The sequence below is a fragment of the Labrus bergylta genome, chromosome 13, assembly GCF_963930695.1.
Source record: "Labrus bergylta chromosome 13, fLabBer1.1, whole genome shotgun sequence".
NCBI classification, from domain to species: Eukaryota; Metazoa; Chordata; class Actinopteri; order Labriformes; family Labridae; genus Labrus; species Labrus bergylta.
Window position 1 is genome coordinate 4,935,390 of NC_089207.1, and position 16,921 is coordinate 4,952,310.

The 16,921-nt window shown below is 38.1% G+C and overlaps 3 protein-coding genes across 4 annotated transcripts in view; 2 read left to right on the forward strand and 1 right to left on the reverse strand.

Moving 5' to 3' along the window:
• Window positions 1–606: 606 nt before the first annotated feature.
• uchl3 (ubiquitin carboxyl-terminal esterase L3 (ubiquitin thiolesterase)) lies at window positions 607–4,962 on the reverse strand. The gene is made up of 9 exons (XM_020652587.3): window positions 4,824–4,962; window positions 4,644–4,655; window positions 3,232–3,360; window positions 2,881–3,037; window positions 2,512–2,597; window positions 1,823–1,870; window positions 1,615–1,690; window positions 1,446–1,504; window positions 607–1,370 (listed from the first exon to the last, which is right to left on the reverse strand). Exons 1-9 carry the CDS (start codon window positions 4,863–4,865, stop codon window positions 1,281–1,283), a joined length of 699 nt encoding a protein of 232 aa, XP_020508243.1. The 5' UTR covers window positions 4,866–4,962; the 3' UTR covers window positions 607–1,280.
• A 1,420-nt stretch (window positions 4,963–6,382) lies between these two features.
• Window positions 6,383–10,867, forward strand: commd6 (COMM domain containing 6). Its single transcript, XM_020652601.3, has 7 exons — window positions 6,383–6,597; window positions 8,447–8,505; window positions 8,863–8,928; window positions 9,034–9,110; window positions 9,379–9,547; window positions 9,671–9,823; window positions 9,909–10,867. Exons 1-7 carry the CDS (start codon window positions 6,573–6,575, stop codon window positions 9,957–9,959), a joined length of 600 nt encoding a protein of 199 aa, XP_020508257.2. The 5' UTR covers window positions 6,383–6,572; the 3' UTR covers window positions 9,960–10,867.
• Window positions 10,868–11,617: 750 nt separating this feature from the next.
• tbc1d4 (TBC1 domain family, member 4) overlaps window positions 11,618–16,921 on the forward strand; it is a 34,505-nt gene continuing 29,201 nt past the window's right edge. The window contains exon 1 of one of the 2 annotated variants that reach the window (XM_029280922.2): window positions 11,618–12,822. In XM_029280922.2, coding sequence (XP_029136755.2) covers window positions 12,424–12,822 — 399 coding nt within the window. In that variant the 5' untranslated portion in view covers window positions 11,618–12,423. The remainder of the gene's footprint in view (window positions 12,823–16,921) is intronic. The other variant, XM_065962050.1, reaches the window with a different exon arrangement.

The following is a 16,921-nucleotide window of genomic DNA, read 5'->3' on the forward strand; positions in this document are numbered from 1 at the left end:
AAGGCAAGAATCTGAGCCATTGACATGTTATAAACATACAATTGAAAAGTCAAATAATTGCCATTAATCTCCAATAAATACTCGAATTGCTATGTAAAAAAAATACAATTTATTTCTTAATTATCTCAAAAGAAGTTTCATGGAAATTATATTTTCTGATCCTTTTCTTTGAAAGGAAATATTTTTTACACATTTATTATGGTAAATTTGATTGTGTATCTGATGCTTGCCTGATATGAGATACAGTTCTGATAATCAGTTGACTTAATGTGTATTGGCTGAAACTGTACACCTGCAGTCTAACAATTGGAAAGCACCGACTTCCTCATAAGAGCAAATTTCATGTTTTCTTTTTTCATGTAAGATAAGAGATTTGCAAAACTGCAGGGACAGGCTTATTCAAGGAAAAAAAGACAAGGCACAATTAAAGTGATCTCTTCTCTGCGACAGTTATGGGCACATTCCTGATTGCAATAAAAGTGTTTAACCATTTTTCATGTTTCAGTTGTTGAGAGTGTCAACCAGTGAGCCAAATGACTTTTTGAAACTCTTTTGAAGAGCGGCAGGTGAAGAGATGTTTCGTGTTACACAGAAGATCCACAAGTGTGACTTTTATTAAATTTGCCTTTTATTTGACAGAATTGGATTCCTATTACAAAAATGTAGGCACCTTCCACACGGATGTACAGTCTGCACTTTTCAAGGAGCCTCACTTACAGGAGACATTTTTTATTTCTTTAATTAGCGTTACATAACATCATTACTGCATATAACAGCATCAAGCTTATCGTTTGAGTCAAAGCCATGACTTAAATAAGAGCCTATAGCAAAACGTCGTTCCTCCTCAGGTTTTGAACCAAGTGGTGGGACACATGATCAAAAACACCTCGACATCAAAATTCCCCTCAGCGACGAGGAAAGTTGTTTAAACTGAAAAGCCAAACAAGCCATGTAAACAGACTTTAGTGCAATGTGTATGTTGTACAGCTATCATCTGTTTGACAGTGATGGGAGATGTCTTCGCAAGTAAGGAACTGGAAGATTTTGATCTGAACAAGAAATACTTTTTAAGTCGCAAAGCAGCACCCGACATTCTCACACCAACAACAAGTGATGTACCGCAAGAAAGTTCCTTAGAATGATTTCCCTGACATTTAAGTATTTCCCTCCAATCACTTTGCTAAAGCATTGAGAAAAGAATTGTAGTTTCGGATTAAGTCAGCACTTGAGAATGTTTGGCAGTCATGCTTCATCTTTTTTTCTTTCACGATGGCGTTTCCTCAGTAGGAATCTTTGGAGAGTGCGATGATGGTGAAACGAACCTCTTGAGGGTCACGAGCCATGAAGGTCTTACAAACCGCTACAGCGTCCTGCGGGGGGGAATCCGACAAATCATGTAAATGAAGAGTTTATTTCTGTGACCATGATTTGTTTCTTTGTCTTACCTCGAGGAAAGTATCTTCTGAAGTTTTTCCGTGGACAATAGGGAAAGGCTTCCGGCCATCTAGATATGACAAAAAACGCGAAATTAAAACTACTGCCATCAACAATGTGACAAATACAACTACTGTACATATAGTTTATATACACATACATCAGCAGTAGTTAACTCACCCAGCTCATATAAATGTCCTCCGACATTCACAAAAGCTATAAAATGCAGGTTCACTTTCTCGTCCAAACTCGGGGCCTGCAACAGACAAGAAATACTCATGCAGTTCTCTGAGGCTCTGAAGTTAATGACATGCAACAAAAAGCAGGTTTTTTATATTTGTCAGAAGCCTCCTCGGTCAGCAGAGACCATGTGAAACTCAACACAAACCTCAGTCTGTCCCTCCTGTGCACTGGATTCATGTGTCACACGTATACTCTGAAACACAAGGAAGGAAAAGAAGCCCATGACTTGACAGTAATGCACATTTTTGTACTGTAGTTCATGATCGTTTTATTGGTCTACTTCATACTTAAATAATAATAATAATACATTTTATTTATAAGCGCTTTTAAAAAACTCAAAGCCACTTTACAACAGTTAAAAACAGAAAGAACAGCACAGTAAGGACAGACTAACAGACATTGCAACATTACACACAAATTAAAGATAACAACAATAAAGGTAAAACTACAGAAAACAGAAAATACATCACAATCATACATTAAAAGCTTGTTTAAAGAGGTGAGTTTTGATCAGTGATTTGAAAGTAGGAGGGTCGGTGCAGTGTTGAATATGTGTTGGGAGTGAGTTCCAGAGGGAGGGGGCAGCTATGGAGAAGGCTTTGTCCCCCCAGGTTCGGTGCATCAATACTTGATGTAACATGTGACACAATTCCACAATTATTAACCATTTCATTGAATTTTAGTAACTTTTAGTTTTGTCCTCTCCCCCTGACTGACTCAAAGGTCAGAACAAAATTTCCAAACTTCATAATTTGTTGTTGTGACAAGATCGAGGACTCAATTAAGTCTTTTCTTTGTATCTCTAAAAACGTCATTGTCTCATCCGTCTCTTACCTCATCTTTTTCCAGGAACGTGGCCCTTTCCTCCGCAGTCATTTTAGTGGTTTGTTCAATAAACTTCTTCAGAGGCGAGTCGGACTCTGAGGAGTAAGGATAACAAACAGTAAGACCAGGAAGAAAGAAATGTCTGCAAGGAAAAAAGTGTTTGGATTACACTGTAGGTTGATACACTTAAAGTGTAATGTTATGATACATTCAAGGTCTAAAACTAAGTTATACAAATGTCTGTGTGGTAACACTAATGTATTCCTTAATGTTAATGTAACCCTGAGTTTAGAATTAAAAAAGCCATGTCACATATTACCATCAAATAATCACATTTCTAATGCTGCATAGGACATAAATGGAATAACTACTACACACCGAATTCCAGGTGAGCCTGGTTGTTTGCCACGGCATGGATTAATCCTATTGTTCCACATGCGTTTCCAATAGTTTGCTTGATGAAGTAGACATCAGGAGAAACCTCCTGTCGTTGATCCTTCAGTTTCTCTTCCTCTTCTTGCTTGAAGGCCTCATACTGAACAGAGACAGAAGAGAAAATACATTTCATGAACAGGGTTTCTTATGGCATAAACAAGGGTCTGTACAACATGTGCAGAATTTATGTTTCAAACATGCACACACACTAAAATAGTGGATAAATAATGTATTGTTCACAAATGTACAATAAGCCTATTTTATGCCAAACTTGTTGGGAGTAACAACAAGTACCTTCTCAGTCACGGGGAAGAGGAGCAGCACTGCGCACACCGGTCTTGGTACCATGCTCAGAAGCTCTGGATCCAGTCCATACACATCTCCAAATTGCCAAGTTGGTTTCATACCCAAGCAATTCACAAACTACACAAAGAGGACAGTAAATTGTTATGCATTCAAAAAAAAAAAAAAAAAAAGGTTTGCCCCAGCAATTTAAGCTACAAGTCAAGTTTTATGATTAACAGCAGAAATAACTGACTCCTACCAAACCCCCCAAAAGGCAAGAATCTGAGCCATTGACATGTTATAAACATACAATTGAAAAGTCAAATAACTGCCATTAATCTCCAATAAATACTCGAAATGTAATGTAAAAAAAAATTATCTCAAAAGAAGTTTCATGGAAATTATATTTTCTGGTCCTTTTTTTAAAATGGTAAATTTGATTGTGTATCTGATGCTTGCCTGTTATGAAATACAGTTTTCATAATCAGCTGACTTAATGTGTATTGCCTGGAACTGTACACTTGCAGTCTAACAATTGGAAAGCACCGACTTCCTCATAAGAGCAAATTTCATGTTTTCTTTTTTCATGTAAGATAGAGATTTGCAAAACAGCCGTCTAAGAATGGAGACAATTTAACAGATTTTTAATTTTTTTTGTGGACAAAGAAAGTCCGAAAACATCCAACCTATTTAGATTATCAATTGTCAGATAAGATAATCCTTTATTTGTCCCACAACGGGGAAATTTACAGTGTTAACGCAGCAAAGAGCAAAGATTGCAAACAAAAAGTGAACACAGTGCACAATTTAAATATAAAAATAAAAATTAAGAATGTACAAAAAAATAGATACTAAAAAAATAGATAAAAAAATAAAAAATAACAATAATAAAAAATAAAAATATTGTAAAAAAATTAAGAATGTACAAAAAAAAAGATTTAAAATAGATAAATAAATAAATAAAAAATAATAGTAATAAAACAAATAAAAATGAAAGTATGCACATTATCTCACTGTAAAAATTGTTTGATTGTTTTTATTTGTGAAGCTAGTTGAGTGTATTAAAAGTGTTACACAAATAAAGTTTTACTTACTTCTCAACAGTCTGGTTATTAAACTTGGATTACATATATATCGAGACTGTTGTATAGCATTTAAATGTGTTATTTTATACATACAATTACAGAGTGCTGCTAGAAACACATTGCTATATTTTTATATATATTTTAAAAAATATTTGTATTCCTTTGCCTGCCGCCTGTCATTGTTTTCATAAAACAATAAAACATTATTAAAACACTTATATGTGAATGCTAACGTTACGTTGCGTCACCTCAGGGTAGGCCTTACCTTTGAATATGACTCTGCAGCTTATTGCTCAAACATAATTGTTGTCAAATTTAGTCAAAAGCAGTACTTACCTTGGTCATGACCTGAAATGAAAAAGACATAAACACATTAATGGAGTTTGAGAAATGAAGCCACACCGGGGTTCAGCTTTTGTTCTCACTGCTAGCTGCAGGTTAGCTTCCTCTCACATGCTTCAGAATGAATGACATCGATTCAACAAAACAAACAGAAGACATATAATCAAAACATACTTCTGGATTCGACTCAAGGGGCAACCAGCGTGGACAGTCCATCTTCAACTTCTGCAGATATTTCCCGTTCAACTGCGGGCTGAAAGTGATTTACCAAAAATCAGTTTGACAGCTGCAAAGCGCTTCCGCAAAGGAAAGTGGACCATGACATTTTGCAGGGGTACTGTGTTTTTCATAAACCATAAACCCCCCCCCCCCTCACTTTTCAGTACCTCGTTACAAAAATAGACAAGTACAAAATATCTAATGTCTACATGTGTGTTATTCGTCTCATAAGTAGATGTGTAATGGTTTTGTTTTGGCAAAATGAAACATTTCTATAATGTGCTACCCCCCAGAATAAACTCAACAGTGGACCGTTCCAGATTCACAACCGTGGCTGTGTCCGAAATCACTCACTCATTCAAAATCCGTGTACATCTTTGTAAATTTAAATTAAATTAAATTAAATTAAATTAAATTTAAATTAAATTAAATTAATTTAATTTAATTTAATTTAAATTACTCAATAAAATAATAATAATAACTCACTTCATCCAAATCTGTATATAGCACCTACATAAAATTGCCAGACGGGGGCGTTGTTGTCCCTCTTTGGCTTAGAGGCCCCTCCCTCCCTCCACCAGCTGTAAAAATTAAAATGCATTAAGAGAAATGCTTTTTAATTTTTAGAAATGGGTGAATTATTTAATTCATGCTGCAGTCAGACTGTTTAAACCAAGCCTGCTCCCAGTATATCACAAAACACACACACACACACACACACACACACACACACACACACACACACACACACACACACACACACACACACACAATTAACTCTGATCTCTGATCTAAAGTTATATTAATGTTATATTATGTTTATCAAACCATTTGTGCAATAACATGTTACACTTTATGTGCATGTCTGTGTTACACTGAATATTCTGACTACATGTTTGTAAAAACTGCAGCTCTCAGCTGATCTATACTTTTTAAAATCTATATTGTGGTATCTATCTATTTTTTTTTTCATTTTTTCTTTTTCGTTTTTTATTTAAATTGTGTACTGTGTTCACTCTTTGTTTGCAATTTTTGCTCTTTGCTGCTGTAACTTGGTTTATTGTTTGATCATGCTGCCTTTGCTCTACTGTTTAAGTCTATTTATTTATTCTCTCCTCATTGTTTTCTCTGTTTTATCGCTTTTCTCCCTATCTTAATTGTTTTCCTTTCAAAAGCCTCCTGTGGACCGGTGTTAAAACACTTAAACAATGCATCTGGTTCGTCCAATGTATCTGTGATGTCAAAGCCAAATAAAGTCGATTATTATTATTATAACACTGTACATTTCCATGTTGTGGGATAAATAAAGGATTATCTTATAAATACAATTTATAGTCAATCATCTAATTTGCATTATAATTTACAAATCCAAGTGTCAACATTATATAATGACCTAATTAAAATAAAAAAGCATGACTTTTTCATTGTCAAACCTGCCCTGCTAAATAGTGAACACTCCCACACAGTAGGTGGCGATATGCACCTTTGTGATTGTTGAAAGACTGTTACAGAAACAACAACCAAATAAGAATATTTGCAAGTGTCTACAAGCTGCAGGAGATCTCTGTGCTCTGACAGTCTGTTGTTTTTGTCTCTGGAGTGATAAAAACGACTCTTAGTATTTTATTAAGTCGACCAATTAATCGAGTAATTGGCTGAAACAAAGACCGACTCAAAGGTTGAACTCGGAGTCTGACTGAGAAGATGCCATCAGCAGAGGAATCACATGGTAGGTTTCAATTGTTTTAAGAAGCGTAATGTTTTATTTATTTATTTGTTTTACTAGATTGACTTATTTTTGAAGTGATCTGTGTATTCACTGTGCTTTGCAATCATCATCAGACAATAAATTAAATACTCTTTACCGTTTGCTCAATAAGCTGTCAGGGTCCATATGGTTCATATTCACAGATTCCTCACTTTAATTTGACACTTAAATCGTACATACTCTTAGAATATCCTGAGGGCACATTTAAGTCGACGTGAGATTAAAACGCATAGAAAAAGTGGCGACTCTTTTCCCAACCAGGAAGTAGATGGGGGCTGCCATGTTTGTTTTGACTGAGACACACAGGTGCATCTTGGGATATGAAGCTTTGGCATTGCTGTCCTTTCTCCTTCTGTTTCTACAATTCTACAATTCACTCAGCAGATGCTTTTATCCAAAGCGACGTACATCAGAGAGTAAGAACAACACAAGCAAGGATCTAGAAAAAAGGGAACAATGTCAGTAAGAGCAAACGATCAGCTTTGAGTCTGATTGGACACACAGGTGCTGACAGGAAGTGACCAGAGGCAAAGCACAACATTGAGGGCAGTTCTTGAGAGCTCTAATCAGTATAGAAACCATCTTATAAGTCGTCTTTATCAAACAAAAACCATCGTCATTACCATCATCATCATCAATAATATGGAGACCATCATCATTAAGTTAGTAGGTATTCATGAAAGAGCTGGGTCTTTAGCTTTTTCTTAAAGGTGCAGAGGGACTCTGCAGATCACATGGAGTTTGGAAGTTCATTCCACCACCGGGGGGCGACAGAGGAGAAGAATCTAGTCAGCGTCTTAGGACCCTGTTGTGAAGGTTGGGTCAGACGCCTTTCATTGGCAGAGCGTGGAGGGAGGGAGTGTAGACCTGGAGGAGAGAGTTAAAGTAAGGACGAGACGTTTTTGAGCAGCAGAGTTTTAAATTTGATGCGAGCAGTAACTGGGAGCCAGTGTGAGGAGATGAACAGCGGAGTGACATGTGCTCTTTCAGGAAGGTTGAACAGTAATTACACAAGGAAAGGTGTCACATTATTATCTTGTCTGTGCACTTTGTTAATGATATTATTTCTTTCATTGTGTTTCAAAGCTGTGCTGCTTTATATTTGTACCATATCTAACTTTCTTATTATTCTATGGAAACTTACCTTCAAGTGCACAGACAAGATAAACATATTACACCTTTCCTTGTGTAATTACTATTTTATGACACACCCTGCTTTATTTGATGGACCTGCTACTTATCCTCTTGTATTCTCAATATATTTTATAATTTTGTTTGTAAACTTAAAACAGTTTAGATAACTATTTCATATTTTAAAGGCTATAGCGAATACATCTTACATGTCACAGTGACAGATTATCATTTCCAGAAAGTTATAGGGTTATGGGCAAACTGGAGATCAATTGTTTGGGAAACAACAGAACTTGGACAATCAGCTTTTTCTTATTCTGCACCGGCCTCTTGGAATAAGATACAACATCTTCACCTTTTGGGCTTTTTTAGAAACCCTGATTTTAAACCTCCCAACCTCTGTTTGTGACTGTTTAATTTTATTTATTGAATTATCTTTTGAGCTTGCTGATGTATTTTAGTACATTTCGACTTTTTCTTTCACTCTAGTGCTTACTTATTGTCTTAGCTTCTTAGAAAACCCCGGTTTGTTGGTTTTAGGAGTCTTATCTGTGAATTTAATGATTTGTTGTCCGTCTTTTAATTGATTCTGCAATTACTCGATAAATGAGTTGTTGCCCCTCAATGATCTCCCGAGTAGAAATAAAGGTTGAATGAATGTGTCACTGTTGTGCTGCAGGTGTAAACAAAGTTGTGGACAACATCTGCAAGCTTTCTCCAGATCTGTTGACTGAAGCAGTGAGTATTTTTTAATGTCTAGTTTTACTTATCATCACCATGCAACAACATATTACATGTTGCATTTTCATTTAAATGAGTCACAAAGCGTTCAGCTGAGGTTGAATGGATAGTAATTAAGCTCTAATATAAAAGTTCTTAGAGGAGAAGCAGCACATACATGTTGTCCAGCAGTAGTATGAAGTTGTTGTTTCAGAAAGCTCTCATGAGTATGAACCCTTGGCTCATAAATCAAATGTGTCAGAGCTTATTGTAGGTCTATTAGCAGCCGTGCTCTGCACCAGTCACAGAGGATGTGGTTCTATCTGCCATTAAGTTATTCTGTAAATCTCACAATCAATCTTCTAATCTCCACAGTGTCAACACATTCTCACTTATCTACAAGGCCACACGAGAGGAGTGGATTCAGCTGAAATATCGGATGTGAGTCAAAGTGTCTTCAAAATATTATTTAGCGCATAGTAACCCATGCTCACGAGTTCCTCTTTCTTTCTTTGTTTTGTTTGTTTTGTTTGCTCTTCTTGGCAGAGATTTCAAAAAGCCGGAGTCAGTCTTGAACATGACGCTCTACAGAACATGATCAGATATCTCTTGTTAACTTTCAGGTATCAAATCCCAATCTTTATGTTGCCTCAGAATTAAAAAAAAACAAACATGCTGATTGATGTAGACTCTGCAGGATGATATTTACACATCTATTCAAAATATCAATATCAATATCTAATCTAAAACCTAAAATGAGAATTTCAAGTTATGTGATTTAGTTCAAACAGCAGCTGCTCTGGATGATTATCAGTATAGAAAAAGATAAACCGTACTTTTAAAATAAAAAAAGGATGTTATGATACTGTAAGTTAACATTTGCGTCACCAGGTCAGCTGGGAAGAGCAACGTCTCTGGGGATGACCTCGTGTCGCGGCTGGAGGAGAGCAGTATCAAGTGGCCCAAAGCTTCTCTTCAGGCGCTGCACAAGCTGTGGAGCGAACACGGAGCATCGGTCCATGCTCAGCAGGAAGTCCATTCCATGCTCAGTATCAGCCAGGTATGTCAGAAAGTAAAGCGCTATGACAGTCTTGTAATTTCCGATGGCTTAATGGCAGAATATGTCTATTTACAAGGCTTAAAAAGACCCATCTTGTTTGTGTTTTTCTTCTGTATTTTCCAGTTGGTGGACATGCAGTGGAAGCTCGGCATGGCGGTGAGCTCGGACACCTGCCGATCTCTAAACTCCCCGTACGTGTCTCTGCTGCTGAAGATCGTCGAGCCCTCGGGTCAGGTCACTCACAGGTCTTTTGAGATGACCATTCCACAGTTCCAGGTCTGTATGACTTCATGCCAATGCAATGTTTCGGTATAATTCAAAACTGGGTTTGATTTTAAGATTGTTTTTTGTCCTTTTGCAGAACTTTCACAAGCAGTTCAAGGAGATGGCAGCTGTTATGGAGACTGTGTGATGGTTGTGAACACACATAAAGTGTTTGACGCAGTCACATTGAAGTTTACATATCAGAAAAACCGCTTGACATGAGCGCCCGACCACCGCTTGTCTCAAGATCCCTTTGCACTTCTCAAACGGTCACACGTTGAATAATCTCCTAAACGATTCAGCTGGTTAAATAGTTGAAAACGCCTTAACGTTCTTTGTTAAAAATGTAAGTGTACCTCCTCCCAACGGCTCGTCCAGCTATCTGTTAAGCCAAACTAAGACAGTATAAAAAAAAAAGATGTGTGATGTGATTGAGCTTTATTGCAGTATACAGAGAAGGGTTTCTGGGTTCATGTCAGGTGTGAAACACCTTCCAGTGAGACACGATGCTCATCAAGACAGTTTCTATCACATTCAACATTTATTATGGGATTTATCTTGTGACTGTATCAGAGCAGCTTTGCTTTAAGCTTGTGTTAATAATAATATTGCATGTGTTATATATATATATATATATATATATATATATCAACAATGCTTATACTGTAACTCTCTAATTGTGCCAAATTTGTTACACAATGTCAAACACCGACGAGGTTTAGATGAACTAAAACTGCACTAAACTTAAGTATGCCTCCATGTTTGTACTAACTAAGACTTAGAAATATTGAATTCTGTTGTTTATTTAGCTTATTTTAGCCTTTTTACAGGATGTGATGAATCCACTTTACAGCATCCTGTTAGCTGTATAGTTTCAGTTTGAGGTTTTTTTCTCTCTTGTCTTTGTGATTTTTGTCAATGTTTAAATTATAAAGTCTTTCTCTTCCTGTTTGTTTTTCCTTTGTGCTGCTAAAAAACATTCTGTGTGCTTTTCTTTCTACTGTGGTCAATAACTAACTGAAGTAATGCAATAAACAATTTTTTCAAAGTTCTGAATCGTTGTTGCTGAATTTTATTTTATTCCAACTTCACAGCTCAGTGAAGATGAAACGGTCAGAAACTGAATGTGAATATGAATTAATATTATACAGTCTTGTCATCGCTTTAATTATTTGTAATTAGGTTGAAAACACCGAGAAATAATTCTGACCTACTTTGTTCATTGTCTAACGGAGATTCACATTTAGAAGTTTGAGGCTCTCTGTAGGCATCTTGGCACAGAGTTCAAAGAATCTGCACCAAATACATGGATCCTTCAACTATAAACAGATTTGGCTTATGGAATTTTCAAAACAGCATCAACACTCAAACACATATTTGCATTACATTTGGGTGTGTTGTAGGGATGAGATGGATTGCCCCTCCAACATGAAAGTCTAAAGTTAAAACATGTTCACCCTGCAGAGTCTTCAGCAGTGCTGTGGGACTCGCAGAGCTTTTAAGGCCCCCTGTCTTGGTGATGAGGTTATTTATGGCACAGCTGCTATTTTGGGAGAAGTGGATGAGTTTAAATTATGGCACTGGGAGGATGGGAACTTGAGTACATCCAAGCATAACAGATTTGATTACAGATATGATTCAGCACAGGCTGTAGGTAAACACATTGAAGGTTTGCGTTTGGTTTACTGCAAACATTCAGTATTTGAACAAGTCTGACCCCTGATTGTTTCTTTTTTTTTTTTTTTTACCAATGATGGCGAGTAGGAAGGATTACAACACACAAAAGGTTTTAGCCCCAAGGAAGTAGTAGCCTACCATGGGGGCTGCAAACACGCTCCACTCTTACCACGAGGAGGCTTTTCCAGTTATGTTGTTCTGTAAAGAAAGGTGGAGCTCACGTCTGTCACGTTTCAAACAGCGGCTGTGCCCTACCCACTCCTCCAGCACATGGGAAGGTTGGGGCGGGTCGTCGACGCGCACACAGCCGCTCCGCCCTCCAAGGCGTTGGGGGAAGAAAGGGATCACAGTAGATGTTAGGCTGCATTTAAAGACGATGCAATCAGTAGTATTTGTAGTTTAAAGAACGAAGGAAAAGAATGCGAAAGCTTGGAGCAGGATTTTTGCGCGTGGTTCTGTATTCATGCGCTGCTGAGAGCCACCGGAGCGAGAAATCAGATTCCTCTGAGCGAATTGTGTTTACACGGGAGTCATCCAGAGCCACGTTTTAGCAAGCAAGCCTGACTGGGGTAGTACAGTGCAGGACTGTTCGGGGATCTGACTCCCTGCCTATGCAAACAGTGGAGGAACAAGGTAGAAAAAAAAAAGGTTACATATCCTAGTCCCTGAAGGTGTCCGGTGGAGATATTTTGGAGAGATTGGGAACATGGAAGCGCAGCAGCTGAAACGAGCACATGTTGTGCACGTAGGGTAACGCTTCAGTTGATAAACTTTCATGATGTGTTGTGGTGTTGGAAGTGTTTCTATCTAGCTACAACTGCGCCTTGCACTTGGATGTAGGAAATGGTACATTGGCATCTTTTTCTTTTTTTACATTAGTTTTTTAAGTTCCCCATCAGCTGTCAACGAGGTGAAAGTCAGCTGGGTCTGCGATCATGGAGAGTCAGGATGAGAGGGAGAGCAGCCCTCCGAAGTCAGACCGGAGGTTCTCCCTGACTTACATCGGAGGCTGCTCGCTCGACAGGCGGACCACCCTGCCCATGATGCCCTGGCTGGTGGCAGAGATCCGGCGGAGGAGCGAGAGGGGTGACTGCGGCCCCGTGGTGCAGCCCAGGGAAGTCCAGTTGGTCCTCAACCCCCCCTTCGTCCGGTGCGTCCCCTCCAGCAGCAACAACTGCTCCGTGTTTATATTCGAGCACAAGGCGCAGCTCATCTCTCGCTTCATCCACAACAGCAATGACCTCAAGTACTTTTCCTATCTGCTGCGGGGACAGCCGGACAACCCCGAGTCCGAGATGTCCTGTCACGTCTTCAAGGCCTGCGACCCAAAGCAGGTAGGCCCGTCCAGGTGTCACTCACACCTTAACGCACACACACACACACACAGGAGCAGCAAAACCAGGAATACGTGAAGAATACACCTGATAGAAAGACAGAACATGCAAAATATGCATTATTTTTCAAATACTACACAATATGTATGTAGGCTAGTAAATTGACTTATGGAGACATAAAATATTTTTATTGACCCATAGCTTAGAATCAAAAGTTCCAAAACAATGCCCCACCTTTGTTATGTGTTAATAATGTGCCAGTCCTGATGATGTCAAGATTTAAAGGGAAGCCCTACATTTTTAATATATTTTTTTCCGATACTGATACCATTATTGTTGTTTATGTAAAGTGGTATCTTTTATCTAAGAGTATGTCAAAGATCTATTTCAGAAACAGACTACCTAAACCCTAACCCACTGATATTATGAATATATATTTTAATATGACTAGAATAGAAGGGATTCTTTGTATCAGTAAATACTTATGTCTAGGTACTCTCCGTATTGTATTTAGAAGAGAATAATGGTAGTCTATTGGAACATCTGTAATCCATACCTTTATATTATTTGTGTAAAATCTGCCAAAGGGGTTAAATTCAAACCCCCAAGAGTCCTTAAATCAAGTACAGTATAAACCCAAGACAAAGGAATAGCCCAGAAAGCCTGATTTAAAATCTCCTTGAAGTGACAACAATGTCATAGAGTAGATTAGTGAATGATCCAAACACTTTTTTGCTTTGGTATTAAGTATTTAGGCCACCAGTCAGTGAGAATGATAAACAAATCTCTCTGGATATTTGGCAAAGTTAATCCCACTCTGCCTGTGTTTCCCTCCCGGGGATCAGACATCCCTGTAGTGTGACAACAACTATCGAGTCAGCACATTCAAACGCTGATCAGCTGCCACTCTTGAGTAATAAAGGGCCAAATGTGGCGCAAAATCAGGAACATGGGAGTTTGAAAGTCAATGTGCAGCCCTTTGTTGAAATACAGTTTAAGTCATTGTGTGTGTGTGCTTGAAGGGAGTGATAGTAAGCAGAATTGCTCCATCATTTTTAAATACAAAACATCAGTATGTATTGATTTAGAAAAGACTCAATGAAGTTTTTGTCATTTTAAACATTTGTAACTGATTGTGTCAAATGGGATGATTACGTCATCTCAAGTTGACGGCAGGTCCCTTAATTTAATTAAATCAAAATCATACCAGACTGCGCTTTATCAGTAAATGTGCTTTGTTTTTATATAGTATATATAATGACATTTAAGATTTACACGCGTGTTTTGGTGGAGGACTTGACCTGCTGTAATCCAAGCTGAAATCTCACTCTTTTTCCTGTTTACCCAGTCAACAAGGCAACCCCTCACACGTCACGTTCACAAACACATATCCAGTGAAAGGCTCACGTTTTGCATTGATTTTCAAATATGCCCATGGTGTATCGTGTTTCCTGTGTGGTATGTGCGGAGCCTGAGCCGGCTGTTTGTCTGCTGCTGAAAGCTGAGAAGAGAGGAGGCATCGAACGCTTTCCAGGGTGTCTTCCCTCTCTCAGTTGCAAGTGTATGCAGCAGCAGTTTGTTAGAAAGGCATCCTGGAACATACCTCTCCAAGTAACGATTACGCAACGAAAACTGGTTTGGCAGCCAGCAAGCTAGCAACTTGTGCAAGGTGGACCATGAGGAGAGCCTGGTACACCAGTACACTGCTGCTGCAGTGATTGTGAATGTTTAGATTATTTGCCAGGTTGCATTCTCATTGTGAAACATGATTACTCCTTGTTTTGTTATGTGAGTGACAGACCTATTCTTGGAGAAATATCAAGCTTATAGTGCGTAAATACTAATGAAAGGCCCCCTGGCATCTATCAATATGATGTGAAGGTTTGAAACAAACTGACAGTTAAGTTGTCCTTAGGTGCAATTAACATTAGTTGACAAGAATTGTTTGTAATTTTTTTTTTTGTGAGATTTTGTATGCATAGAAAAGAAGCTGGACTTGAATTGATGCCAACAAAGCGTTGTCCTAAGATAAAATGGAATGTCTCATTGTGTGCACTCCTTCGTTTAAAAGGTCGGGTGCTGCAAATCAAGTCAGACTTGAAATGCAACTGTAGCCCTTTTTTTATGTATTATAAAAAGTTTTTGAAACAGCTGTAATCTACTTTGCATAAAAAAGGTGCAACCATTTGAGCTTGTATGGCCAACTCCACTGTATCTCTACTCCTGATTGGCGTATCCATGACTGTGTGAAACATTTTGCACGAATAATATCAAAGTTAGGATGGAAAACACTTAAATGTTCTTTAATGTACTTGCTCGGGATGTTGTTTACTTATTTATAACCAAAGTGAGACAAAAATGTTACACTTGACTCAGTTGAGCTAATTCACACATGGCACATATGGCCAACCCACCTCAATGTACCGTTGTACAAAGATGAAGCCAAAATCCAGTAACGGTCACTGACATATTGCCCATTTGGAGCCAGAGTCTGGGCAGTAGAGATGGGCTAGAACCATGGACGTCATGCCATTTCTGCAAACAAAAACTCACATTTAACTCACTGATAAAGAAGCAAAGAGCCCCTCGGGTTGATACACTTCACAGCAGAACAGGTTCTTATGTAATGTAGACATCTCATTTAGTAGACACTGGAAGTTAAATGCCTTGTGTAATAGTGTTAGCGATACATTTCCTTTTACCGATCCTCCTCTACTCTGCTAATCTGATGCACACAGTGCAGCGGGAGCCCACTCAGCCAACAGGCTTGTCAATTATTGCATTTTGTCTGTTAACATGGAGGATGTGGAATTAATGACTTGTACTTGTCAGTAGTGGGAGCTTTAAATCATTTGGCTTCACTTGAGGCAAGGTGCTACAATGTCCATTTTTATACAGTATATGATTTTGACGCAGCTATCAATTAACAAAGATCAAGTGTGTGTGAGCTTGCTTTCTTTTTTTTAATCTGAAATATGGAGCGATGTTTTTCCTGATTTTCATTATCTGTTGACTTTCAGGTTCTGATCAAGATTTGTCAGATAACCTACATGTTTTTAAGCGTACAACCTAGACAGTTTAACTTTAGTAGGAACTGAGCTTCCCACCCTGAACGAGACATCAGGTGAAAAATTGCTGCCTTGTAAATAAGGGGGAATCGTGCTGTGATCAAACCAGTAAGAGACAGTTGGGCTCTGCACAGCATAAGCCACAGGTCTGTGTGTTTTCCACCTCTGCTCTGACTTGGAACTGGACCAGAAAGGAATTTCTCACTGACAATTGGTGACCATCAGCTGCTTGTTGGTTGCCCTACATCATGCAGTTCTAAGTTCATGCAGGCTGCACTCATAAGCCAAGTCAAGGCAAGACTTACAGCTGACTGTGCTTTAAAAGTCAGAATCAGCAGTTTGCAGAACTCAAAATCTGCATCAAACAAGTCGCGAATAAAAGTTGAATTGTCTTGGCTGGGGCTGCAAGAATTTATTGATAGAGTTGAATATTTGGAACGATTCAGCTTTTTCAGATTCTATATATCAGTTCTCAAAAACCCTGTATCAATCTTTAATTGATTTTTTTGTTATAATGATATAGGCCACTTAAAGTACTGCTCTGTCTTTGATGTTTCAAATACTGTGAAAACTACAAATGCAGACATCACTGTTTTAATTACCTAAAGGATTTTTTTTTTAAATCCTGAAGTGTATGCAGATGATGGTTTATGTTCTTTAAACTACCAGATGCCAGTTTTCCTTACATATATAGCCTTGCTTGCGATATCACAAAACATTGAAATAGACAGAATTGAATCCTCTGTGTTGTAAGGTTGTTTGATACTTGGATACATTCATTACACCATGTTTAAAATGATAAAAATCTCCACTTATTTTAAGTATGTTTAAAAAAAATACTTGAGATCTTCTGTCACATTTCTAACCAAAGAGAAGAAAAGAGAGGGAAGTTTTGTCAAACTTAAGGGTAATAAAGGTATATTTCCATCTGTTTAATATGATTTTTTTCACTATGTGTTCATGAGAGTTGTTGATAAGCTTGTTGAGACACACTTGAGCCAGCTTTTCTAAGCCAGGGTAGGTGAGGTTGC

Bases quoted from the DNA above. Each gene is read 5' to 3' on its own strand.
- uchl3 (XM_020652587.3), bottom strand. From the start codon at position 4,865: ATGGACTGTCCACGCTGGTTGCCCCTTGAGTCGAATCCAGAA. The intron at 3,038-3,231 runs GTACTTGTTGTT...GTCTCTGTTCAG, and splicing joins TCTTCCCCGTGACTGAGAAG to TATGAGGCCTTCAAGCAAGA. The intron at 2,598-2,880 runs GTGTGTAGTAGT...CTTACTCCTCAG, and splicing joins CCAGGCTCACCTGGAATTCG to AGTCCGACTCGCCTCTGAAG.
- commd6 (XM_020652601.3), top strand. From the start codon at position 6,573: ATGCCATCAGCAGAGGAATCACATG. The intron at 8,929-9,033 runs GTGAGTCAAAGT...TCTTCTTGGCAG, and splicing joins ATTCAGCTGAAATATCGGAT to AGATTTCAAAAAGCCGGAGT. The intron at 9,824-9,908 runs GTCTGTATGACT...GTCCTTTTGCAG, and splicing joins TGACCATTCCACAGTTCCAG to AACTTTCACAAGCAGTTCAA.